This window comes from Kockiozyma suomiensis (assembly GCF_038497685.1).
Source record: "Kockiozyma suomiensis strain NRRL Y-17356 unplaced genomic scaffold V2V93scaffold_4, whole genome shotgun sequence".
NCBI classification, from domain to species: Eukaryota; Fungi; Ascomycota; class Lipomycetes; order Lipomycetales; family Lipomycetaceae; genus Kockiozyma; species Kockiozyma suomiensis.
This window is the reverse complement of record NW_027117667.1, coordinates 953,239-979,001: the sequence shown is the minus strand read 5'-3', so window position 1 is coordinate 979,001 and position 25,763 is coordinate 953,239. Positions and strand designations below refer to the sequence as shown.

The following is a 25,763-nucleotide window of genomic DNA, read 5'->3' as shown; positions in this document are numbered from 1 at the left end:
GCCGACGGAATAATCGGAAGCCCGTCCGGCAGTCGGGAGACACAGGAAGATTTGCGCCACATGCTCTATGAAATTCCACGGTTGTGCATTGCCGTAGCGAGTGGCGGTGGCGGTGCGAAAAGTTTGCAGTGTTCGCGTGCGTCGCTATTTATTTATCGTGCTCTGCAATCTTTCTAAAATCTTTCTGCATTCTGGAATTTGTCCAGACTTATCGCATATCGACCCCCTCCCCTCTTTCCATCATGAAATTCGTTTCCTCTCAATGCTCTTTTGAGTACCCGTGGGACTACGTCTCCGCTTCTGCCTGGAAGAAATATCCGAACGAAATGTCGTCGCACGTCGTGGCTGTCGACGTCCTTCGTCGCGAACTCAACCCCGAGACTGGCCTCCTTACCACTGAGCGTCTAATCACATGTCGGCAGCCAATTCCTCGATGGCTGCTTGCTATTGTCGGGGGTCGTGATACTTCTTACGTCCGCGAGGTGTCGGAAGTCGACCCCGTCAAAAAAACATTTGCTCTTCGTTCGTGCAATCTTACCATGAATCATCTCCTCTCAGTCAATGAAGTTTGCGTTTACGCTCCCGACTCTTCCGACTCCTCCAAAACTGTATTCAACCAGACAGCCAGAATTGAAGCATACGCCACCTTCCAGCGGCTGTGCAATAAAATTGAAGACTGGTCTGTTGAGCGTTTCAGACAAAATGCCGCCATCGGCAAGATTGGCTTCGAAAGCGTACTACAGAAGCTAGCCAGTACTGTACCTGATGGTATGTTCAAGGAGGTTCATACCGCTTAAATGTTTCGGGTTTCTCTTGTATCTTTATTTCATTTCGGCGCTTATTGGATTTTTGAGTGTTCTTTTTATGCGTTATATTCTTTTCGGTATTGGTTTTCTTGCTATGCATATGATAAAAGGCATCTGCATCTGGGTTAAAAAGTGTATTCAACATCCAAAATTGGCTTTAATGATACAATCACTTCTTGGTATCAGCATCATGGTCTTCATTTGTGTTAATAGTCTCAAAAGAAGATGTCGACGAGTCTCACGTCGAAGTTGTTTACATTGCAAAATATAGATTTTGTTTAGATTAGACGCCGGTTCACTGTTTCAAAATATTACAATAATGACTTGAACTAGATCATATCGGAGCCAGCCTGCTAACGTCGGCACTGCGAGCATATCCTTCCGTAATCATTTCAGAAATCACCTTTCCACTACCTAAACATAAACTAATCCCCCAGGGTCCATGTCCTGAACATATGTACACCCCTCTTGCTCCACCTACTAGCTCAGATGGCACTTCACCGATTATAGGCTCTCCTCGAGGCGTGATTGGCCTTAAGCAAACAGATCTTTTGATTACAGTTATCTCCGGACCAAGTAGTGATCGCGCAACTTCATCTAAAGTTTTGAATTTATCCACCCCTGGTCTCTTTGCCGCATTGTCTGATTCGTTGTCAGAGCTATCCTCTGTTGCTGACTCGGACTGATAATCATCTGCAGGACCGACCATATGTAGAGGGGCCATGCTTCCCCTCGCCACTCTTAATGTATGATAACCCTGCTCGTTCAACCCGGCTATATAGATTTCGCCGTTGCTTCTTGAAAAGATCTCAGGTGACCACCGCGAGTATATTGACGACCGTACAAATAGTGCTTGACGTATAGGTGAAAAGTCTATTGAATCCGAGTGACATTCTATTTGAACGCCGCTGACCGTGCTCCTAGATGTTAAACTCGACACATCGCTGATATCAGTATTTACTCCATCTTCAGCAATTGCAGAGGATGATGTCCTACTATTCAATTCATCTGTGGTTTGCGTTTTGCCAAAAAAAGGCGACAGAGGAGACGAAACAACCATAGAAAATCCAGCCAAAGACGTGATGGCCGGTACAAACTGCGCATTGGGAAACGCCGATGAGAAAGCATGAGGGGACCATGCTCCGGCAGCAATCACAATATTAGACACATTCTCAACAACAGTATCAATTTGCGTATGAAGATTACGGATAACTGCGCTTAAAAGCTTTCCTGTCTGTTGATCGATTACAGTAGAGTGAAGCTGATGCGGATGAAGAATCTCGACGCCATTCTTGACACATTGGTCTAATAAGAATTCACAAAACTCATATGGGTTTCTATTCGTTTGATTCTATTATTAGTAGTCCTTGGCAAGTAACAGGAACCAATAACTTACATTTGTGCACATTCTCCTTCACCGGAAATCTGAAATGTGTTGCCATTATCACAGAATAGCCAGTCTGGGGGGTCTGGCTCAGCAGCAAATACTTCTTGTTCCTCCGTTAACTCTTCATGCAACCAATGCTGTCGGTTCGTCCGGTTAGTCGTGCCTTTGGTATATCGTAGACCAGCAGCGTCTATAGTCTCCATTCGAAATTTCCACTGCTTTTTTAGTCTTTCCGCTTTTAATGCATAGTACTCTTTACTTGTCAGAGCCTCGGGTTCTTGTCGAGGCGCGACCGAGAATGCCTGCGACGGCCGATACCCCCACTTCTCAGCTCCTCCGTAAATTTCAGCTAGCTCAGCATGCAACACAAACGATAGCTCTCCAAGGCTTGCAGATGGCTTCGAAAACCACGACCTACTTAAAAAACCCGCTGCCCGCCCCGAGGCGCATGTGAACAATCTTCTGGAGGTGTCGACGACGACTATGCGCTGCTGCTGACGGTCGGGCAACGCCTGCGAGAGATAGTAAGCTGTAGAGAGCCCAATTATCCCCCCGCCGACAATTATTACTGTCATTTTGGTTTTTACGTAGCCAGCACCTTTTCGCTTGAGTCCAGAGGCGAGCGGAACGATTGAATAGGGCGTACCTAGGCAGCATAAAAAGACTATCTGCTGCATAAATGTCGCTCCGAACCGAGGGGTTCGTGGCATTCCGCCAGGAGCCTGCGGGCTAGGGTTCAGCAGATATGCCGTTGCGAGATAACCGAAATTAAGCTGATCTAGGAAGTGGCTAAGACAGCTTTATATGAGCCCATAACATATATTACACTACACTATGCAATCTATAAATATCTACAACAAAACTCCTTTTCCCATTAAACAATCTGCACCTCTAGTAACTTGTACCGGCCTTTTTAATTCACAGAGGACGTAGTCGCCGTATGCGATCCCGCTGCTTCAGCGGTCTCACTAGTGCCATTTTCCGATGACGGTGCCGCTCCCAAATTTGTCGCGCCAGGTTTAGACATCGACTGAGCCAAAGTCATCACAAGTGCTTTGGCAATGGCCGCTGCCTTTGCATTCTGCTGTTGAGTTCCAGGTTTGTTTAATGGCGTGTTTCCTGCTTTGTTTCGCGCAGCGCTAAGAGCGGCAGCCATCAATGCCGAAGTGCTACTGGCTGTCTGGGTATTCGGAACAGGACTAGGCGACACTGACGGCCGGACTGAACCGAAACTCTCTCCTGAATTACCCAGGGGAAATACTGACGCAGAGGATTTAGTGGGATGAGCAGGCAGAGCGGAGCTGGTTTGAGCGACTGCAGTATCCGGCGCTGGCGAGGCAGTCTTTGTGTTTGCAGACAATTGCGCAGAGATAGTCTGCTGCAGTAATTGCAATGCCTTCAAGGTCTCCTTGTTAATTGGAGGCTTTGACACTTGCGGCTTTGATACTCCTGAAGAAACACCAAGCGGTTTACCCTTCAGCTTTGTGCCTGCGCCAATCGTACTCGGTAGACGAAACGGAGCCCCCGTTGTTAATCCACTGAAACCAGAAGTCGAACCTTTCGCTGCCGCTACTTGTGCAATTACTGCCAATGCCTTTTTCTTCTCTGTCATCTCTTTCTCTCTCCTCTCCTTTTCAGTCTTCTCGCGTTCCTTCTTCTCACGATCAAGAGCCTCTTTCTCTTGTTTGGCCTTGCGATCCTTTTCTTCTTTTTCTCGTTTGTCGCGTTCTCTCTTTTCGCGCCGTTCTTGTTCCTTTCTTTCCTTAACTAATGGTCTGTTTTTCTTCGCCTCTCTCTCTCGGCAAAGCTCCTCATCTAGTCCCCATAGCCAGCCTTTACCTTCTTTAGCAATTTTCACAAACGATTTGTTAAGTGACAAATTGTGTCGCACTGAGTTTTGCCAACCATAAGCCGCATACTGATAATAGGGAAAAAGAGCCTGAATTGCGCTATAAATTTCGGATAAAGACATGCCTCTCTCAGTTGCATAAGATCGTAATGAGATCTCTATCAAACTTGAATATGAATTCGGTGGCTTCTCGCGATATTCTGGCGGAATCTGAGAAGGAGATAGAGGCGTAGGATGTTTTTTCTCCTTTCGGCTATTAGATTTTGGCTTAGGGTCAAAGGATCGAGCTTCTGCTGAAGATAATAGCAGTGCAGGGTCGGTGGGAATACCTTCCATATTTGACGGGTTTACAGAAGCCAGATCAGAGAGACCATCTATTGTGCTGCTTGTGAGCGCTTCGATCATACGCAAGTCAGCTTCCTGTAAAGGTTCTTCCTGCAATTGATGCTCGTGCTGCATGTGCGCTTGCTGCTGTGGGATTGGCTCTGCATGAAATAATTGACCGTCAGATAGAATGTGCTCTTCGGATGGCAACACATCTAGATCTTCGGGTTCAGCAAATAGCTGTTCAAACGATTGATTGTCGGTAGGCTTTATAGTGTCAATACTATGTCCCTCATGATCTTCAAAAGCCAAAGTGCTGTCATCTTGTGATACTTCAGATTTAACTGTGATAGGCACCGGAGTCGTTGCGGTTGTGTCAAGAGGAGGTAATATCTTTTCATCATGGAATGAAATAGCATCTGCGGGTTTGATAGTATGCTCTGGAGTCATTCCAGGTTCTAAATGTCCAGAATTGGGCAGGAGAAATGTGAATCCAATTTGTCCAATCTGTACGCGTGATCTGCAGCAGATGTTAGATAAGCCATACAAGGTAACAATTGCAAAAATATAACATGCCCATGACTAAATGGAACAGTCGAGCCCTTTTCAATGAACACACCGTCCACAAAAGCCCCATTACGACCTAGAACTGAGAATTCAAATTGTTGATTTGCAAAATTGTAGAAAATCCTAGCATGGCGTCTTGAGATTGCCTTTGCAGTACCCAAATGTACGTCAATATTCCCGTTCCCGCTAGTAGCTGCAACGCTTGCCATATTTGCTGCGTTATCCGAGCTAGTGGCTGCTTCTGCTACTGTAGCGTCTGCCTTGGACGGTGTCCGAGATCTCGCTCTCGCAGGTATTGGCGTGCTGCTTAATCCTCCGTCTCCCGCTAATCTGTTCGCACCTACTAATTCCACACGTCTTCCCATGACAACTTGTAGAGTCTGTACATAAAACGTAAAGGAGGCAAAATCAAGTCGTGCGTAAGCGGATATTCGAGATTGCTCGGTCGGAACTATTGCTGAAGATGGAGGCACTAGCGCCATTTTCTGCAAGGCAAGAGGCTGATGCATCATATATTCATGATCATACTTTATCTCAGATTCTTGCATTATCACAGTATCGTCAATCCCTATCCTAGTGGATGAAATATTGTGTTCAGACATAGAATCATCGTGAGCGTAATCAACTGGCGGTCCACCAATATCAAAATCAAAATTTTCACGGTCGATATCCATTGTAGCACCGTCAGCTTAAGTTGCTAGTTCAATTATGTTATAACTCATATGCTTAATATTTTTCTCATAAAATGGTTAGTATAGCTTTTCGAGTTATTACTATGTTTTCTGCTGTTGAGATCTGGAAAAAAAAATTTGGGAGTTTAAAGTTTATGTCGGGCTGTCCGGAAAAAAAACAGGGGGGATGAAAAAAAAAAGGATTACTATCGGATGACTAATACAGGGGCAGAATAGTAAATAAATCGCCATTGTTGTAAGCTGTCGCATAATCTAGCTATTATATCTTTGACAAACGTGGTTTACTTGATATTCTAGCTAATGGATAGTCGAAATGGTTTGCTTTTACTGCACCATCCAACGATTCCGGTAGTTAAGCCAAACAGAATAAAAATGATCACATTCAATATTATACAAATTAGGTACCTGGGCTAATGCTTAATAACTTCAGGAATGCTAGTGACACTAATGGTCAAATGCTAAATCAAACAACATTATAATAAAACATCTTAAAACGAAATCCAACTAACAAGTTAAAAGGTTAAAAAAGATCGTTTCAAGTTTTTCAGTTTATATCAGTAAGCTGTGTCGCCTCAGACAAAACTTCGCCCAATCGTTGATCATGCATTGCGGCATCTTCGGGAGACTGAGTTTCAGATGCAGAAGCAGTCCTCTGTAATGACTTTAAAACCTCAAGTTCTGCATTTTTTTCGCTCAAGTCATGCTCAAGAACGGAAATTTTTCGGAGAATCTCGCCTTGGTCCGGCAATCTTTTAATGATCTGCATCAATTCTTCCACTTTCTTATTTGCAATACGTGCTTTGTTATTTGCTGTGCTAACTTGTCTCGTCGTTTCAGCCATACGTTGTTTGTAGTATGCTAGCTGCGTAGATTGCGTCTTGTTTATAGTACAGACTTGAGTATATGCTGACTTCAATGCAGCGTAAGTTGTGAGTAATGAATTTGTTTTGAGAATCAAATTCTTGGTGTCTGTCAAATTTTGACTCAGAATAGCAGCTCTGTCTACGGTCACAGTACTCGGCAGTTCCGCTTGAGTCGATCCCTTAGCTTGCGGGCTGCTAACAGTAGGTGTGGATATGGCAGAGATTGGATATGGCGATCCAGATGCTGGACTATGCTGTTCATTAGAAGACATCTTTGAAATCGATCCCTCCCGGGACAGTTCTTGAGAACTGTACGGCGGGGTGATTGCGGATATGCCATGCTGGATAGTTTCTTGCTGATTTCCTCCCGTTTTTTTTAACGGTTGATCCTGCCAGCTAGTTTCATCATCTCCCGGTTGCTGAAGCGCATCATCCGCAGCTGCAGACCCAAAAATCTTATTGAATTCTTGTTCTTCTTCAGGTGAAGGTTTGCCGGCTTCAAAGTATTTTGATCGCTTGCTGCTGTCCAAATCACCCAGACCATCTATTTTTCGCTTGTCGTGCATATTCACGTTCTGAAGCTCTGAAGTATTCTCTAATTCGTATTTTCTCTCATCATATTCTGATCCAAGAAGCATGGTCATGAACATATTGATTTCTTCGTTAGCCGGTGGAACTTGAGTGTCCACAGGATTGACTGTGACGGCCGAGTTCATATCTTCTTTAGGACTCGCATTGTGTGCTGAACCGTTTACGACCGCTGCCTGTGAGCTCATTCCAGTTCTCAATGGCGTCCGTCAAGCTTAGCAGTCAGTTTAATGATATGTCTCTGCAAGGGAAAGGCGATATTGTAAGGCCTGCTATAGATCACCAGATATTGAATATGAAGTGACTTAAAATTTACTGCTTTGAAAACCATGAAATACGCGTTAAATTTTTTTAGAGTTCTGAGGGCAGATAGAGTTCACCCCTGCGGCGTGGACATTGAGCAGTTCAACAGCGGCTCAATGCGGTACCATTTACGGTAAAAAAAAAACAAATGGAATAGTAATCAAAAATAGAAAATAGGCCACTACAAGTCATACCTTATTCTACAGGACATCCCTGCTACTAGATAGAGTAGCATAAAATACTTCCGACTATGGTTGCGGTCTCACCGGAGAGAGCATCAGAAAGTCGCCAACAGCGTTGAACACATTACTGCGCAGGCTGTAAATATCTAATTGAGGGATAGTAGAAACAAAACTCAGCATCAGATCCCCATATGATGGACTGATTGTTTAGTTATATCGAGACAATAAATTTTGCATATTATCAATATTTTATATATACCAATTACTGTATATGTTAATCAAGATCTAACGTGCTCGTAGTCTACAGTCACAAATGCAATACATATGTTTTATCGTGAAATCTACATCCTCAGGAGGTAAATACCAGCTGCGATTGCAACTGCAAAAATATTGCTTACGGCAGCGGAACTGACGGCAGCCCCAGCAGTGGAAGTTGCAGCAACAGCGGACGAACTAGACGATGCGGAGCCGGAAGTCGATGGAGTTGTAATAGATGCACTAGAAGGTACAGTAGAAGTGGCGAGAGTTGAGGCGGCTTCCGTTGAGGTCCCTGAGACAGCCGATGACAAAGCTGAAGAGGCAGAGGGGGTCGACGATACGGCGACAGATGACGACGATTCGTCGGAGTCGCCGATGGTGGTGTTACCAACAATGACACTCGGCTGAGTATTCGTAGACTGCTGCTCCGCTAAAGAAGTGAACGTGTCAAGATTCTGATTTTTTCCGGGATTGATGACGCCAGTCATGCCGCTTTGGCAATGGTAGGCTTCGGGACAGTAAAACCAAATCGGGTCAGTATTATTGATATGAATTACGTATTCTGGGACATCAAAGGTGGTCGAATAAGTAATCATTCCCGAGAAAAGCCCATCAGTGCCGTCATCTGAGTTATCTTTGTAGGGACTGCATGGCCCATCGTAGGTGGCCTGAGCAACAGCGTGGGTCTTTGCGAAATATTAGTAATATAACATGTCAACATACAGAATAAATACTCACTCCGCTCTCAAATGTGAATCGAACATAGTCTCCCGTTTTGGCGGTGATAGTGTCGGGGGTGAACGTGAAGCCCATGTCGCCAACAGTGACATTGTGCACGGTATATGCTGAAACAGCAGTTACTAAAGAAGCAACTAGCGGGTAAGTCGTGAACTTCATTGTACGATGTATTTTATTGGAGCAGATGGTGAATGTGAGCTGGAACAAGAAGAACGACAATCTCGGGGAAGCTTTCCATTTATGATCAAACTAGAGAGATATTCCACTCAGCTCTAGACCATGAAGCAGCCTGTCTGATAAAACCATCTTTGACCGCCGAGTGTTCTTGACATTGTTCGTGTCTTGTCATCGTTTCTTAAATTCAAACCAATATCCTCTACCAATATTTCAATTAACTTCTGATTCCTTTGCCCAGATCCAAAGCAGCTCTATAAATATACTATCAAAATCTCAGAATATTCAGATACGGAATAAATCAACTCATTTCTAATAATAATCTTGATTGGCTGGTAAAGTAATATTCTGCAGATGGTTATGTTCGTTCGTGGCCAACACTTACATGCACGTGTACGCCGCACGACTTTTTTTGGGTCTACCGAGTCATTACTTGACTCTCTGGCCAAGGTAACGTGGTTTCAACAGTAATGCAATCCAGCTAAAAGCATTCGCGCAGGTTGTTTGCGTGCTATTTACATATTATTCATAACACTTATTAACAAAGACGATTTGCAGAGCTGAGCCGCGTGCTTCAAAATCTTTTTTCAGGATGAAATTGCGAGGATATTGCGAGCAGCTTATCTTACTCGTTAAGCTATTTACTTTAGGCAGCTGCAGAATTTGACTGCGTTTAGTAACTAACGTTGCCAGCGTGCACTTTTTTGGCAAAAAAAAAGGGGTTTATACTGATAGCCTAAATCGCTGTCAGCTACCACGGTCTTAATTTGAAGGGCAGGACATCAGCTCGATTCATAGCCAAGATACCAGAAGACTTTGGAGAGCCATTTACGAGTATATCCGAAAGGCAAAATAATTTACTCATTGCGAAATCGATAATCTAAAGGAAAGGGCTGAATAGGTTGAGATTTCTCATCAAATGTAAAATGAGAAATTTCAGGTTTATGGTGGCAACTGTGGGTATAGAAGATTACTACTGATTTGCACAAGTTTGAGCAGCTTTTCCAGATTTAAGTCCTGTTTACCAAAATATCCCACATTCTGCACTTTAATTACCCTTTTCTTCAAATTATTAGCTCCGACACAACTATACAGTTCAAAGTAAATTTTATCATAGCCGATATTCTCTAAGCAAAATTCAATTTATATGTCAATCCATCATACTCCGAATTTGACGACGCAGGAGTCATCAGTAAAGATTTTCCTGATTTCCCGGCAGCTGCAGGAGTGCTAAACATTGCCGGAGTAACAAGGGCAGCCGCCAGACTGTTCTTTGAGTCAGTGTACAGAACCTTCTTCAATGTTGACCAGGGACCAACGGGAGTAGGAGCGTATTCGATGATATATTTGGTTTTGTCAGTGGAGACATAAACCATGATATATGCGCTATGATATTCGGAGTAGAAGATCGAGCCTCCAGCACTGAATAGCGACTCTCCCATAGCAAATGTATCTGATCCTGACAATGAATAAATGGCATCCAATTTATGACTTTTCACGGCTAAAGGTTCTTCAGTCGACCAAGACTGGGTAGAGTTGTGCCAGTATCTCCAGGTTGACTTAACTACTACTTTTTCGGCCGGAGCAGACGCCACAAATATGTCCTGACTGTTTCCATATTCGCTGGTGTCTAGCGCATACATGTATACTACACTATTGACTTTCATAGACGCAAAGAGGCCGTAAGAATATTGATTTTCAGCAACAGAGCCATACAAGTCTTTGAATCGAGTAACGGTGAGTGAATTATTCGACACCTTTAAATCATATTGAACAAGGAATGATCCGCGAGAAGCAAAATCTACCCAAGAGTCCCAAAACTGGACTGCGCGAGTGGCGGAAATCATGGCGCAATTAGTGCGCGGCATTGAAAGCTTAGCAGTATTTGCTTCTATGGCGGCCTCTTCTGGAGATTGTGGAATAAAATAAATGAGAGATGAAGGATCAAATGCTGAATAGTCGGAAACATAAGACGGATGAGTCGATGATTGACTGATTGCCATCGAAGTCGGCACTGTCAAGTCATCAGACTGCTGCAGGCCGGTGAACCAGAATGAATTGTCGCCGATGGCGCAAAATGTCAGAGGTGCGCGACGAGAGTTCACCCACGACGAATTGTCCGAGCTCTGAGCATGAAAGTCATTAACCTTTCCCCAGTATGTTACAGAGCTGACTGTGAAGTCTGTGTACTGTGGCGTAACACGATAGCGGGTAGTAGGGAAGTAGTGAGGAGTTGAGTACTCGGCAAAACCCGACCAAACACCGGACAGGACTTCGGCTGATGTCTCGCTAACAGCAATTATGAATAAGAGAACTGTCTGTGATGCAATCATTGCGCAGATGGTGCACAGAGTCAGAAGGGAAAGATAGCACGGATGAATGGTATTTATAGTATGCGATCGAGGAGAAGAATCGCTATTACGGCCACTCGGGAAAATACCCGTTTAGCGCTGATTTAATAAGGCACACAATAGCGTGGCAATGAATTTGGATCGCAAAAGGACTAGGTGAATCTGATGTATGATAATCATTAGTATTCTTTTTCCGGAAAATGAGTTAATCACACACGTCGGAAGATTTGCAGGTCTGTTTTCGATAAATATACTAGCTACTAACGAACTTGTACCTGTAAATTATAACTCGGAAATGAGCCTCTAGGTGCCCAAAAGATAAGTTCGAAATATTCTAGTCAGAATGATAACTTGCACGAATTACGCGACTAGAATAATGTAACGAATGAGTCTTAATTTTGCTAGTAAGTACCACAAACTAAGGAATAGCTAAGAAAATAATACAATAGAAAAGATAAGCAAGGTTGTCGGCTAGATGCACTGAAAGAGGTTGATGCTGTACTGAAATAGTCCTCTTAAGTGAAAAAAGCCGAGAATTGATAGAAGACCCACAGCACTGAAGCCTCAAAAACAACAAGCTGCCAATGGAGTCGCTCATACTATGACATATTCTAATTTCAACCGCGACTGCTCCCAAAGAATATTACCTGTGATCTGCATAAAGCGTTCAGACAGAATATTGCTTCCTTTTTAGTATATGTATGCGGGGAGTCCTTTTATACTCTAGCCAATTATTCAGCAGCAGTCTATGCAAGCTAGAGGTACCTCTGCAGCTTTGTGAATTTACGGTCATAACCCGAGTCTTTGCATGAGCTCGGCCTCTTGTTTCAGAATATTTGATACATGGTGTCACAAAGTGATAAAGCTTAGACTCCTATTCCTTCCGAAAAATCAGCTATATCAGGTCCATTGAATGGCAAAGCAAGTAGATGAACCCACCTTTGTATGACGGTCTAATGAAATAACTGAGCCGCATTAGAAGCGGCATAGGGTTTATGTATCACGTGACTAACATGAATCTGCCGAAACACAAGTTTGAAAGATAGTAAGAGCGCATGTCAAGCAACGAGTTACGGACCTAAATTACGTTCAGGCCTTTTTTGATACTTCGCTGTGTGTATTTGACATGCTCTGATGGTAATTCTTGATGATATTTATGATTTTTCTTTCATTGTCTGCTTACCTTGATAATTTTTACCTTAAAGGCTGCTGACTGAATGTGAGCACGCGTAGCCCACCTTAGAATCGGCCGGGCGCTCATACTCAATATTTTTTTACTTATCGTTGCAGCAAGCAATTGGGGCCAGGAATATCCTAAACTATAGATGGAGGAAGGCTTACTATTTACAATATATGGTACATCCGAAGTGTCATCATAATTTTATCTTAAATCTAACTCTCCTGCCAGATCGTCTAGTATCAGACAGAATCCGAGACCGCATCGAAGGTTACGATACAATACTCAGAGTCGTCAATAATAATGGCTTAAAAATTGGTGATAAGAGTTATCACAAACTACTTGAAGGCTTATTTCAGGCTGTGGTAACTGAACGCAAGCTCTTTGTTCGTGCTCATGGGGTGCGAGACAGTGCAATTCTTGATCGACTTTCAGCGGCGGCGGCAGCGCTGCGATTGTTAACTGAGAATGGTGTTCATATTTTTCGTATGCGAACGATAGCTGCTCTTGTGAAGCATATCAGGCAAACCACATATCATGACGGACGCTTGTTTACACCCGTTTTGGTCGATTATCTGCGAGCTCTAAAATCAATCTGCAGCTATCCTCCCCATGTCCAGCATATGTCACAGGACCAATGGACCGAGCTTGTAAGGTTTTGTGCGAATGGTGTTGAAGTAAGTATCAAGGAGACCATTAGAGTTGGGGTGGAAACTTTAGAGCTTGTTAATTGCCTAGAGAAGCTTCTTGATTCGGCAACTCATCAAAGCCTTATGGACTCGGATCGATCTGATAGCAATTATATTTCATCCGATAAGGGGAGCAAAACTTTGGCACAAGGCTTGCTGTGCTCTTTACTGATGTTTTTGCAATCCCATCCCACTGAGACGAGTTCGCATCGCGGTGTGTTTTACTGCATAACTAAGATTTTATCTGTTATGATAATCAACTCCTTGGAGGATTATGCATTAGCTGTATCGGATTTGATTCCGATTATCTCTAGTTTGTGGAAAGTGAAGACTCCAGCCTTGAAGGATCAGCTGATTGCCGCTATTGTATACTGTTTCCCAGCAATAAAGATGTTTCCTAAAGAGGACAGCGATCCGCTGCGAAACATGATCCGCGAGCTCTTCAAAGACTACTTTGAAAAACCAAGCCGTGATCAATTGCAAGTAGAGGATATCTCGCTTCCCGAAGAAGGATGTGGTGGACTCGAGTGGCTGCAAACGGCTGATTTTCAACTTTGTAACGAACGAGGACTGACATCATGGATGACTTTAATGATTCTGGCAAGATGCAACGAATATCTAGATTTGTCCGCGTTAAGCGACACTAATGGTAAGTATTCTTATCTGCACGTTGCAAGCTCCTTCGATTTAACATTTTTCTAGTTGGTTCCTCATCTTTCAATTCTGAAAATGCATCAAAAAGGCGTCGATTATATTCTGATGGTTTCGATTCACCAGATATAGGATCCAAAGTCAGCGAGTTAATGGTTAAAATTGAAGAAGCCTCAGAATCTCAGCGTTTACCTTGTCTTCAGTTGCTCAGCTTTATTCTTGCGACATCTAGGGACACAATCCCAAGTTGCTCGACTTATACCACTAAATTGACTATTTTCGCGACCTCTGATGATTATGTAACTGCATCATGGGCAATGATCGCGCTAGCGACTTTGACCAGGCATTTAAAATATGTAAAACCTGAACACTCAGCTGATTGGTTGGACATATGGGAGCTGTGCAATCGTCGCATTTCCTCAAACGCTACCTGCTCTGCCAGTTGCTATCTTCTTGAGCGCATTTTATCTTTGGGACTCATACCTTTTTCTGAAGCGCTGAATTTTATTGACCAAATGATTATATATGTTGATACAATTGGACCTTTTAAGGTCACCGAATCGTCTATAAGATTATGGAGGTCGATACTAGTCAAATACAAGTCTGTTCCTAGCGCACATGGCCGTGTTGATATTCCGGAGCAAGTCTGTAGGTGGATATTTGCAAAGTTGCATTCATGTAGACTTACTGCTCCAGGGAGGCTGTGGAAAGAAGCCAGTATTACCTCGGTCTGCAACCTCCTTCTTATACTGGCACATCATACACCTCCATCGCCTAGCAACTTGTTTACAGATCGATTTGACACATCAAACATCCTTCAATTTCTGTATCAATATCATAAAGATAAAGATGTAATTGACTTACTGGTTTTCCATGGGACAATTGTTGCATTTGACATCCCAATTCAAATCTGCGAGTTCCAATTTGTTTCTCCGTTTACTAGTGTGTCGAATCTAATTGTTGAATCATTCTCGGAATTGTTACACAATTTGCCTGTCAAACGAGATGAATTGAACTCTAATAGCGATTGGTTCTATATCGCTATGCTAGTATTGGCTGTGTTGTGTCGAATCCATACTCAATCTCCATCTAAGAGCAGATATGTTTTTACAGGTCACGATTCATTGACTTTTACCCTACTGCAAAATATCTGTAGTTCTCTAGAGGAAGGTGGTGTTGATTCAGATGTTATTAACTGCATTGTAATGCAACTGTCGCAAATGCAGAGCATAATTGACTATCAGTCGACCCCAGATGGCTTACTGAAAATGCTTCAGAGGCTATTAAATGCCCTTGAGAGGCCCCTGTTTATGGACATCTCTGGCGCTGAAAATGCCGATACTGACATGGATGATGCAGAGTTTGGGCAGGTGAACAATTTGAATCGAAGTTCCAGATCGCATGAATTTCAAGATAATGTGACAAATTGGCATATGGTAAAGTTGAGTTGGAATGTTGCTAAGTGCCAGATAATTGTTCTCTTTCAGTGTTCTATTTTAAGAGCCACTGCTGGTGTCGACGTAATAGAAATGATTTTGACCTACCTCGGACATCTTACCCCTGCAACTTTTTATCTAATTCTTCCATCGTTGAATCAACTTTTAACAGACAATTTGCTACCTGTCGATATCCCGAACATTATCGATACTCTATTTCGTCTTGTCGGAGAGCGGACCCTTCAGAAATACCAGTATGAGAGATCAGAGATCACGATGATATCTTGTACGCAACTTTTATGCACGTCAATGAGCTTATGGTTAAACTCGCCGCGCGCTCAGCTTGACATTGGTGTTGCTATGTACAAATGGGTCACCAAAGTTGGCATCGAGAATGGACTTGCTTCCTACCTCAGCCGCATATCGATTGATTCGCTGCTATACAAGGTAATATGTCAATCCTCTCTTGGCCTCGAGCTGCCAGAGACATCATACTTGCTTAGCGATCTTAGCAATTTGGATATTCGCGTTCAGCATAATGCCTGTATCTTATGTGCCACTCTGGTTACCCAAATTCAGCCCAGTTTGCACCTTGAGCTATACAACATGGTTCACGAGAACTTCGCCACTACGTATTTTGAAGGACAAATAATCAGCACTTTTGGTACAGCCAAGTTAGCTAGTGCCTCACCTCTAATTGCGCGTGATGCGATTTATCATCTTGTGGAGTTTTCTAATATACCCAATATGCGACAGTATGTTGGTTTCTGCTTTAGAACGGCAGCTAAAGAACAAGAGTTAGATAAGCCAGAACGGCTTTTTGAAGCATTCTTGTCGCAGATATACTATAGTTGGTGTACTAGTGGTCGTTCGATTGCCGAATTAGATTTCTCCGTCTTTGGTTATCAAACACGTGAGAGTTGTTTCGAATCTACCTTTGTTGAATTGGTTGCTCAATCGGTTGTTTTTTATCCCGAAGAACTTACTACAAATGTTGTCATGATATCCGAAAGTTTTGGAAACTCCAATTCTGATGTTTTTTTGGAGTCGCTGGGTCGCGTTTTTGCGTATTCTGCGGCAGTCAGTACCGGTAATGGTGTTTCAGCATTATTAGATCAGTCTGATATTATGGAAAGGATGGTAAAGTTAGCAGGAAATTACCAACTGTTGGTAGAATATTTGCACCAGATACTTCCGTTGGCCATAGCAATTCTACTGTCCTGTGTTGATTCTGCAACTATTTCAAAGTCCTCGTTTGATTCTGTAGGACTTGTGGACGAGGCTCACATTTGGCGAGAATTAAATGAGTTAAGTGACTTGATTTCTCAACCCTACTCAGCACCTTTGAACCAACCTTACTATGATGCGGTCATAATATTGAACGCCTATATATCGATGCAGATGCTTACCGACCAGGCTAGATTGAAATCGCGCTTAAAAGAATACGATACAAGTACAGCAGCTTTTATCGCTCGTGTCATATTGAACGATCTTGAACAATGCATCAACTATGTGCAAAGGCGCAGTATTCTTCGTGTACTAAAGCTACACATCACTCTTAGTCAGGAAAATGTGAAGCCTTATTTGGTTCGCATCTGCTTGCATTCCATCGCATCTCTGGTGACTAATCAGGATTGCATAGCAGAAGTTTTGGATATTGCAATAAACCTTTTGAGTCACCAGTCATTGACGTGTAACCCCGAGCTATTCGTCCGCTTTGTGATTCAGATAATGTACAATATCCAGCAGGTCTCAAATTCTGTCAACAATTTTCTAGGTGCCCGAGACTTTCAGTACATTTTAATGAAATTTAAAACCAGACTGCACAGCTGCGTGAGCACTTACGCAACTAGGTCTGACTATGTTGCAAAGAGTACTGTGTGGCTAAATTCATTAATATTTTATGACTCTCGAACGGCCAATGGATTGATCGCATGGACCGCGACTGATATACAACAAATTGTTTTTACCCATTCACCTCATTTCGACGCCATGTCCCGACAATACGCTTTAAAAACTTTTGCACTAGAGCTTGAAAGAGCTTCGAGTCAATTCGACTCAAAAATACTAACTGACTCGGACTGTATTTCTCTGTCTTCAGAGCTGCTGAGATTATGCAGCGTGCAAGAGATGCCAGATGAGTTTATACTATGGGTATCGCGAATCTGTGGTCGGGCCTATGCTTCGTCTGGAAAGGTTCTCACAGAATGGGCAGATGACGTTGAAATTCCTAGCCTGATTTCGATTAATAGAGCAAATGATGTCAAACTTCCAGCTTCATTCTGTGCGTTAGTTGGTGTTATGATATTATTAATGGACACGGCCAATACTGATACTACTCGTCGGATTGAGCACGCACTGCATGATATTGTGATCTTTGCTACAAATTTAGATTCACAAGCTGCCAGTTCTCATATTGATTTGAATATTCCAAGTTTTATACGCGAAGGTATTGATTATCAGCTTGAAGATCAATATGGAGGCCGAACTGGTAGAACCTTGAATCCGCTGCCGAAAGACAGCTCTTTTGATGCTTGGTCACGTCACGCTGGATGCGTAGTTTGCTCGATCTTAGTTGAAGACTGCGAGCCATTCTATAAGGTGCTTCTTGAGTTGTTAGATACTGCTAAAGATTTTGCTGCTCCGTCATTTAAGTACCTGATGCATGCCTTTGTAAGTAGTGGTCGGAACTCTTTGGAAGTGACTGAAATCTTCAATAAGTGTTTTCGTTCAATCTGCGAGGACACTACGCAGCATGCGATACTACTTATCGAGACTTTTGTCTTTCTGCAGAACCAAGAAACTTCTGAGAATTCCACTGTTTTGGAGCGTATTTGCTGTATTGACAAGCTTGATTTCGTGGCTATGATTAGAGCGGCGCTCTTTTGCGAAATGTATTATGCCGCATATTTGATTTGCGAACTGATGTGGGTTTCAGGATTCAATCCAAACAGCCTTACGAGATTCTTAACCGAGATCTACAAAGGTATTGACGATCCTGATGCACTTTATGGTGTGGATATGGTACCAACTATTCAGTCTGCTGCAGCTATTGCAGAATTTGAGCACAACGGATGGAAAGCGTTATCTTACAAAGGCGCATTGCTCGAAACTGGTCTGTACGGTTCACATTCGAGCAGATCTGCTAATATGACTGATATATCTGGTACCCTCTCCATGATTGGACTCAACGGGTTGTCTTTATGTTTGTCGTCTGCGAACATTAATGCCGATACAACTGAGTATGAAAAATTTTACGAATCAGCTTGGAAGCTGGGTCAGTGGGATATCCATGAGGTGAATAGTTCAATGTCTAAAAGCTCAACAATATATCATGTTCTTAAGAATATAGCTCAGCCTATGTCTCTGGATGGCAACTCCCATTCACTTGATTCAATAGTTCGAAGTCCTAGTATTGATCTAGTTAACAAATTGACTCGTGGCAAAACAGTCGTTACCGCAGCTAGGGCACAAGATTTGCTCCAGACCCTGGCAATAATATCCGAAGCGCAAGAGATGTGGGCAATCACGAATCCGGGAGATCTGCTGTCTTTGCTTGAGACTCACCGTACTCGAATGAGATGGGCCGATACAACACGGTATGTGTAAATTGTTCAAATAAGCTATTTTATGTAGCTAATTTTCTTTAAAGGTTTGAACATGTTGAGGATATTCTACTATTTCGTGAAAGGTTATTTTCGACGATGGCAAATACAAATCACTCTCGCTTTTCGTCAGTCTCTGACTTCTTCAATGTGGCTCAAGCTATTTCTCTAAAAAGAATCACTGATTCTGCTTTGCAGCATGGCCAACTTCAAAAAGCTACGTCCTCGTCTCTGAGATTTGAGAGATTGGTGCAGCTGGTGAACTCTCAATTTAAAGAGCCAATGCAACGTACATTCGCTACTCAAATGTCGGCTGTGCTGTGGGAAAATGGAGACAGAAATATTGCCATACAAATGCTCAAAGGTATATCAAAAAGCGATCCCGAGGTAGATGAGAATCAATTCGGGCTGCAAGTTGGTACAGCTACAGTGTTGGCTACATTGGTAAGTAGGATGTCGGTTTGTAATTGTCTAAGTTAACCAATGTTCCAGGCAAAATGGATTTCGGCTGCGCGCCAAGAGCATCCTGATGATGTACATTCTAAATACCTTGAGCCAGCGATGACTAAAGTAGATGAACTTTCAAGTGGCTCGTTGAAGTCACACGTTTACCACGAGTTTGCGATATTTTGCGATAGTCAACTAAAAAGCTCCACATTTAGTGAAGATTTTGAGCGTATATCAACGTTACGTCAAGATAAGATGGTTGAGTTAGATCAGCTAAAGCCTCTCTTAGCAAAGACTACTACAGCTGAAGATCGACAGATAATTCGGACGAACTATAATCAAATAAAGAAAATGTTTGAGTCTGACAATATTGAGTATCAACGCCTGTTGAAACTAAGAGAGACCTTCCTTCAGCAGAGCATCACATTTTATTTGATGAGTATCGCCGCATCTGACGAATATGATGAGGATAGTTTCCGCTTCTGTTCACTGTGGTTAGCTAATGCGTCAGATGATCTTGCAAATAAAGCGGCTGCATCCTTTCTTGGTAACGTACCTACTGCAAAATTGGCTTCATGGATCAATCAGCTCTCATCACGACTGAGTTTTGACGAAGAATCTTTCTTTCAGAAACTTTTAGGTGGACTGATCCTTAAATTAAGCCGGCATCATCCATATCATTGTCTTTATCAGCTCTTTGCTTTGAAATATAGCGCGGACAATAATACGGATGACCAGAGCGCGGTTCTTCGTTCCCGCGCGGCCGAGGTCATATGGTCCAAGCTTGAAGCAATGCCAGAATATAGCAAGCTATATCTCCAACCGGTAGCAACATTTAGTAAAAAGGCAGATCAGCTTGCTAGGTACTCATTTTCTGATCGCCAGCGTAAGCAGATCACGACAGATATGTTTCCAGACACGCACTGGTGGCAGGACTCTCTAGGAGAAATCCGATTACCTCCTCCAACAATCTACATTCCTTTACGCGCTGACCATGACTACTCTCAAGTGCCAAAAATGATTTCTATCCGTGCTGAAGTATACCTAGCTTCTGGACTAAGCAGGCCGAAAGCTTGCACTTTTGAAGCTGATAATGGCTCAATTTACAAAATGCTTGTATGTCTCTTCTAATCCTTTTTGATTTAGTAACTGTTTGCTAATAACCATCAACAGATTAAAGGAGGAAAGGACGATTTGCGTCAGGACGCTATTATGGAGCAAGTGTTTGAGCAAGTCAATAGCTTTTTGCAACGAAATGAGCATACTCGTCAACGAAGTCTGAGAATCCGAACTTACAGGGTTATTCCTTTGACTCATACTTCCGGTATCATCGAGTTTGTGAATAACACGGTGGCTCTAATGGATGTCTTGCAGCCTCTTCATGTTAGATATTACCCCGAAGATCTTAGTCTGCAAACAGCTCGTACTATAATGAGAGACTCTCAGAACAAAAGTGTAGAGCTACGCATCTCTGAGTACAGGAAGATAACAAACAGAGTACATCCCGTCTTAAAATTTTTCTTTCTCGAGCGATTCAAAGACCCTCACGCGTGGATACAAAGCAAGAGTGCATACACTCGCGGAACTGCTGCTATCTCGGTAGTCGGAAGCGTTCTGGGGTTAGGAGATAGACATTTAAATAATATTCTTATGGATGAGAGCACAGGCGAGCCGGTACATATTGATCTTGGAGTCGCTTTCGATCAGGGTCGTGTTTTGTCTGTTCCGGAAACGGTTCCTTTTAGGCTGACTAGGGATCTATTAGACGGAATGGGTATCAACGGAGCAGAAGGAATTTATAGAAGATGCTGTGGGTTTACATTGAGTGTACTCAGAGATGAAGTGGATAATATTATGAGTATCCTAGAAGTTCTGAAATTCGACCCGTTATATTCTTGGTATGCCTTGTCATTCCAACGCTACATGAATTTTCTCTAAATATTTCTCAATAGGACGATTTCTCCGCTTCGCAGACAGCGTCTGCAAGGTTTGGATTCTTTATCAGTTCGCCCTAGTCGGTCCCGGTCCCGGTCGCGGATATCACCAACAGCTAATAATCCACAGAGTCGGCCTTCGAACGATATCTCGGAAGCTGAGCGCGCCTTGGTAATTGTTCGAAGAAAACTGTCAAGCAATCTGAGTGTTGAGGCGGTGGTGAACCAGTGGATTACTGACGCAAATGATCCTCGCAATTTAGCTCTGATCTATAGTGGTGAGCACAGTGCTGAATATTTAAGCCAAGCGCGCAAATATTAACTCTAGTCTCTAGGTTGGGTCCCATTTTACTAATTTTCAGAAAAATATATTTGTGAAATTTTCTACGGTTACGCATAATCCAAAGAATATAAAAAATCCTCCGATATAGAAACTAAACAAATATCTTAACAAATAACTATCAACAGGACAAGTGCAAACACAACACAACACCGGAAACCTCGTTAACTACCAAACCAACAAAATGTAACGAAAAAAAATATTCGACAAAAAAAGAGGGTTAAATAAAGATCGTAAATAATATCATGAGGCAGAGAAAGGAATGACTGCACGAGGATAGGCAAGCAGTAGCTGCTAAATAAACCATAAATAGGTTGGAAAATGACTCAGAAGTGAATAGCGGGAACAAGAAAAACGTTGAAAAAGGAATGAGCAGAAAATCGTACAAAGGAATGACTGAAACGAAAATGAGCGACTGTGATTTAAAGGAAGGTAAAAGTAAATAGAGAACTAGTAGAGCTAGGATCATCGATATGTCGGCAGACCAGATTTATTTATCTGTGCGCTCAAATACCCTAAATCGCCACTCGGAACTGGAGCATCATCTTTCAATTGTTTGACCAATAACTGCTGATGCAAGTCCATTTGCGTAAAGACCGGTATTCGAGGCTTGTATTCAATCTGGCTCAAATCAATTTCTTTCCGCGGTTTTAGCTTCGCGGTAGTCAACCTGAGTAATTTGGTAATATCCAATGATTCCCCAGGAGGAATAGGTTCAGGATGTGAAGGCGTTACGCAAGGCAAATCGACCTCTTTGCGCATAACCGTATCAATATCAACGGCGGAGAAAAAGGCACACGACTGAGGTATATCATGTATTCCCATTTGCTCGCAAAACATAGCACGTGTCCATAGGTTACTTATTTGCAACGCCATCGCCACCCTATACTTGTCCTTATCCTTCACTAAATAGCGAATTTCGTCATGCACAGTAATACATAATCTCGCGTCCAGTTTGTACCTCTCTATCAAATACTCCATAGAAACAATAAGCAGATGAAGATAATCAACTCCGCTAGACTGAATGGCCCAATTTATTCTTGATGTCATAAAAGATGACTTATCCAGATTGGTGCGCATCAGCGCTTCCGTTATTGCACAACCTAACACTGGAGTGCGAGGAATATCTTGATTTGCTATTTCTTCCAACTTGTTGAACATCAGTGATTCCGACCCACCGTACCAAAACGGACCACGTTTAAACCGTTTAGAAGATCGTTTAGCTTTTGCACCCTTTGTAGACTCGTATAGTTTAGTTGCAGTCTTCGCGGCATCCAGTTCAGATATAGTTGGATTGAATTGTCGCAAAAGCTGTATTGCAAACTTCAAACCAGCACCATATATTCGTCCGTAGTTGAATACTTTTGCGTCGTTTCTTGATATCCCAAGAATCGATGCTGTTCGTGAATGCAGGTCCGTTCCTTCTGCCTTTGTTCCTTCTAATGTCATCCATCCAATTGCCGTTCCACCGTGTATTCCAAACTGCGAATCGCCCACTAAACTGGCAATCCATAATTCCTCAGAGTCGACATCAGCACCTACCAGTTTAAATCCATCAGGAGCTTTAACCATGGACTTTAGCTCGGATCCCACTCGATTTGCTTTGGCGTTACTAGCAGTGAGCCAAGTAGCCTCAACAGCACGACGGGTGATTGTACCCATAGGAACAATCGTGGGAAGAATCATCCCGACACCCCGCTCATTCACCTTTGTTTGCTGAATGCCAAGGTTGGTATCTTCCTTCCAGATCGGCAGCTGAGACCTAATTCTGTCTCGTGCGCTGATCCAATACGAACATGCAGCATTCATTTCCAGTGCCTCACGAGCATACGTGTATTCCGACGTCAAAATTCCGGAAGAAAAATACTGCAGATATCCTTTGGCAAGAGGAGATGCGCAGCGAGCAGTCGGACCGTCCTTATGAGGAACTTTGAAGTACACACCGTCATAATCATCGACAATGTGCGCTTTTTCAACAGCGCTCACGTCGCATGCGGTAAAATTTTTCGCAGTGTATTTCTCGGAGTCTGCTCTTGAAACCCTGAACGTCCATCCATATTGATCAATCCACACAAGCGGATTACCATCCCAGGATAGACGGAGCAATAATGGTGCAATGCGAGTGCGAACTGTCACATTCATTGGAGCTCCTGCTTTGCTAAAAAGGTCTTTATACCACTGAGGATATCCAGGCATCTTCTGGTTCTTCGCCATTCTTGGCACCTCATCTTTCTTCTTTGGCTTCGTCATACGGATCTCCTTAATGGTCCAATCTAACTGCTTAAGCCATGGGTCATTCAAAAACTTGTTAGGTTGATCTTTCAAAGCGACGGATTCTTCAACCAAACTGACTAATCGATTCTCTACCTCTGACAGTAGTTCTTGATATTTGCTTTCTGACCGCTCAACATACTCGTTCCAAGATTTGTCAATGGGTAAAAAGACAGCAGCCAGGTGACGCAATGCAGCAAAAGAGACAGGGTGAGGGCACACTTCAAGAAAAAGAGGAAGTACGTTCTGATAGACTAGAAAAGTGGTGTCGACATCCTTTGCGCAATAAGTAATGAGCTTTTGAAGCATGCCACGAACACCTTCCCGATCTAGAATTCCAAAGTAATCTCGATCAGATTTATCAACCTGTATACCACAGTGAAATTTAGCCGCATCTGCAAGCCCATTAAATGAGCTCTTGCGAACCCAGGGCTCGTCAATTTCTCCCTCTTTGATATGAGAAAGAGTGTCTTGGAGATCAATGTCTTCAGTAACGGAGATTGCTTCATCGAGTAATGCCTCTTGCTTTTGAAATTTTAACCACGTGGGACGCTGCTGACTACACATGCCATTGGATGCAATATGTAGTGACATCGTATCTAGAAACATAGCCTTCGACATGCGAAAATGATATTCTTCCTTGACTCGCACCCGATCATAACCAACATTATGACCTATGATTAGCTTAGGCGAGGCTTGGGTACCGAGTGGAATAAGTTGGCGAGGGTTTTCAGTCTGGCCTAGAAGCCACGGAGAGAGCCAGCAGTACCAAGCATCTTTTGAAGCGGCTGTTGCTATTATTCCGAACGGGGATTCTTTGTAGAGAACTTCAGTATCAAAAACAAGGCATTGCGCATCAGGATAGGTGACTTTAGTAGGCTTCTCTCCAGGCACGTATTTGACCCAACCAGACTGAACAACCCATTCTTCAGGCATAGGCGGTAGCTTTTTGCTCTTTGCAAATTCTTTGGCCATGGTTAAATAAGGTTCTCCCACATGACTTCCTAGTTTATAAAAATGTTCGTCCAGGCTCTCGCCTTCCAGCGGAGGAAGATTCAAAGTGATAGCATCCTGATTGTCAGTTTGTTTACCAAGTAGTTGCTGAGCTCGAAGATGCTGTTTAGACAATTTGACCAGATCCGGAAATGGCTCTGAGGGACCCTTCGGAAAAAGCTGCTTGTGTAGGGAGCGTGCAAGCTGTTGGATACCGGCTTCATTGAAGCGCTTTTCACCCTTGGGATCGACCGGTGGTATAAAAGCAGTCAAGCCAGCATCAGCATTCTTAGCACTCGCTGCCAACAAATCAATTTCGACATTCGACTTTTTCATATATTTTCTCTTAGAACCTGTCGATCTAATTTTTGACTGATTCGACTGTTGAGATTTTTCGGCGTCAAATCGGTCAGCTAGCTGGTCAATGTCAAAATCGGGCGGGCTGTCGGCGATCATAGGTTTCTGAGTCTGAGGCTTCCAAACATCATGAGCAAACGGATTCAGACGCGTAGCTTTATCAACGGATTTCTGAAACACATGATCAAATCGTGGTTGGGATGCAATTCCTACAAGGTGGTTAATGTAAGCAATATAGTGAAAGCGTAGTAACGGAGCCAAGGCTGTATGACAACATACTTGATTTTGAATCTATTGATGCAAATCGCCGAACTGGCAGTATCGGCGTCGCATTGCGTAATATCCGCAATGCTGATTTACGCCAAATCATCAATGAATATATTGAACCAGTTGCATTCGCGCACCTATATTGAATGGTTAGCGTTCGACTAACAAACTAGTAATGAAATAAGCGTATATATTGGAATACATACGCGCTAAACAGTGGTCGCAGTATAAGACTACTGTGTAATATTATTCTATAATATTGTCTTCAGCGCAGATGTAATCGATAAGTTGTAATGCGAAACGAGGTTACCGCGAAAGATGAGGCAAATAATAAACAGAACTTGTGCTCTGTGACAATAATTTAGATGTTTACATTTGCTAATCCCTTACCCAGAACTTGCCAGCTTGGGACTAGCGCCATCAAGTAGGAGCGCCGCACAGCTTTGTGCTTGGAAATGGAATACATGTTGCTCGAGAATGTGTTTCCTTATCACAATTCATTAAACGTTCCCGT

General features: G+C 42.9%; 8 protein-coding genes across 8 annotated transcripts; 2 read left to right on the top strand and 6 right to left on the bottom strand.

Annotated features, from left to right (window-relative positions):
- The first annotated feature begins 164 nt into the window (after window positions 1-164).
- V2V93DRAFT_367068 (PRELI-like family-domain-containing protein) lies at window positions 165-1,140 on the top strand. Its single transcript, XM_066909475.1, has one exon. The coding sequence runs from the start codon at window positions 243-245 to the stop codon at window positions 795-797; it is 555 nt and encodes a 184-aa protein (XP_066767208.1). The 5' UTR covers window positions 165-242; the 3' UTR covers window positions 798-1,140.
- On the bottom strand, window positions 1,079-2,834 carry V2V93DRAFT_367067 (uncharacterized protein). The gene is made up of 2 exons (XM_066909474.1): window positions 2,203-2,834; window positions 1,079-2,143 (listed from the first exon to the last, which is right to left on the bottom strand). The coding sequence occupies exons 1-2, from the start codon at window positions 2,766-2,768 to the stop codon at window positions 1,141-1,143; spliced, it is 1,569 nt and encodes a 522-aa protein (XP_066767207.1). The 5' UTR covers window positions 2,769-2,834; the 3' UTR covers window positions 1,079-1,140.
- Window positions 2,835-3,001: 167 nt separating this feature from the next.
- On the bottom strand, window positions 3,002-5,724 carry V2V93DRAFT_367065 (fork head domain-containing protein). Its single transcript, XM_066909473.1, has 2 exons — window positions 4,943-5,724; window positions 3,002-4,886 (listed from the first exon to the last, which is right to left on the bottom strand). Exons 1-2 carry the CDS (start codon window positions 5,605-5,607, stop codon window positions 3,107-3,109), a joined length of 2,445 nt encoding a protein of 814 aa, XP_066767206.1. The 5' UTR covers window positions 5,608-5,724; the 3' UTR covers window positions 3,002-3,106.
- An 87-nt stretch (window positions 5,725-5,811) lies between these two features.
- Window positions 5,812-7,364, bottom strand: V2V93DRAFT_367064 (uncharacterized protein). The gene has a single exon (XM_066909472.1). It carries the CDS (start codon window positions 7,262-7,264, stop codon window positions 6,170-6,172), a length of 1,095 nt encoding a protein of 364 aa, XP_066767205.1. The 5' UTR covers window positions 7,265-7,364; the 3' UTR covers window positions 5,812-6,169.
- Window positions 7,365-7,529: 165 nt separating this feature from the next.
- On the bottom strand, window positions 7,530-9,110 carry V2V93DRAFT_344833 (Cupredoxin). Its single transcript, XM_066907868.1, has 2 exons — window positions 8,558-9,110; window positions 7,530-8,505 (listed from the first exon to the last, which is right to left on the bottom strand). Exons 1-2 carry the CDS (start codon window positions 8,714-8,716, stop codon window positions 7,903-7,905), a joined length of 762 nt encoding a protein of 253 aa, XP_066767204.1. The 5' UTR covers window positions 8,717-9,110; the 3' UTR covers window positions 7,530-7,902.
- Window positions 9,111-9,858: 748 nt separating this feature from the next.
- V2V93DRAFT_322264 (uncharacterized protein) lies at window positions 9,859-11,064 on the bottom strand (the record flags this gene model as incomplete). Its single annotated transcript, XM_066907395.1, has 1 exon — window positions 9,859-11,064. One exon carries the CDS (start codon window positions 11,062-11,064, stop codon window positions 9,859-9,861), a length of 1,206 nt encoding a protein of 401 aa, XP_066767203.1.
- Window positions 11,065-12,407: 1,343 nt separating this feature from the next.
- V2V93DRAFT_379291 (uncharacterized protein) lies at window positions 12,408-21,376 on the top strand (the record flags this gene model as incomplete). The annotated part of the gene is made up of 8 exons (XM_066912006.1): window positions 12,408-12,438; window positions 12,491-13,597; window positions 13,651-18,634; window positions 18,688-19,084; window positions 19,133-20,203; window positions 20,261-20,985; window positions 21,040-21,299; window positions 21,357-21,376. The coding sequence occupies 8 exons, from the start codon at window positions 12,408-12,410 to the stop codon at window positions 21,374-21,376; spliced, it is 8,595 nt and encodes a 2,864-aa protein (XP_066767202.1).
- On the bottom strand, window positions 21,374-25,567 carry V2V93DRAFT_385356 (DNA polymerase family A-domain-containing protein). Its single transcript, XM_066912234.1, has 3 exons — window positions 25,456-25,567; window positions 25,262-25,386; window positions 21,374-25,191 (listed from the first exon to the last, which is right to left on the bottom strand). The coding sequence occupies exons 2-3, from the start codon at window positions 25,350-25,352 to the stop codon at window positions 21,827-21,829; spliced, it is 3,456 nt and encodes a 1,151-aa protein (XP_066767201.1). The 5' UTR covers window positions 25,353-25,386; window positions 25,456-25,567; the 3' UTR covers window positions 21,374-21,826.
- Between the last annotated feature and the right edge of the window lie 196 nt (window positions 25,568-25,763).

Coding starts and splice junctions, on each gene's coding strand:
- V2V93DRAFT_385356 (XM_066912234.1), bottom strand. CDS start 25,352: ATGATTTGGCGTAAATCAGCATTGCGGATATTACGCAATGCGACGCCG. Junction 25,192..25,261: donor ATCAATAGATTCAAAATCAA/GTATGTTGTCAT, acceptor ACCACCTTGTAG/GAATTGCATCCCAACCACGA.
- V2V93DRAFT_367064 (XM_066909472.1), bottom strand. CDS start 7,264: ATGAGCTCACAGGCAGCGGTCGTAAACGGTTCAGCACACAATGCGAGT.
- V2V93DRAFT_344833 (XM_066907868.1), bottom strand. CDS start 8,716: ATGAAGTTCACGACTTACCCGCTAGTTGCTTCTTTAGTAACTGCTGTT. Junction 8,506..8,557: donor GATTCACATTTGAGAGCGGA/GTGAGTATTTAT, acceptor TATTTCGCAAAG/ACCCACGCTGTTGCTCAGGC.
- V2V93DRAFT_367065 (XM_066909473.1), bottom strand. CDS start 5,607: ATGGATATCGACCGTGAAAATTTTGATTTTGATATTGGTGGACCGCCA. Junction 4,887..4,942: donor ACTGTTCCATTTAGTCATGG/GCATGTTATATT, acceptor CATCTGCTGCAG/ATCACGCGTACAGATTGGAC.
- V2V93DRAFT_367068 (XM_066909475.1), top strand. CDS start 243: ATGAAATTCGTTTCCTCTCAATGCTCTTTTGAGTACCCGTGGGACTAC.
- V2V93DRAFT_367067 (XM_066909474.1), bottom strand. CDS start 2,768: ATGACAGTAATAATTGTCGGCGGGGGGATAATTGGGCTCTCTACAGCT. Junction 2,144..2,202: donor GAAGGAGAATGTGCACAAAT/GTAAGTTATTGG, acceptor TCAAACGAATAG/AAACCCATATGAGTTTTGTG.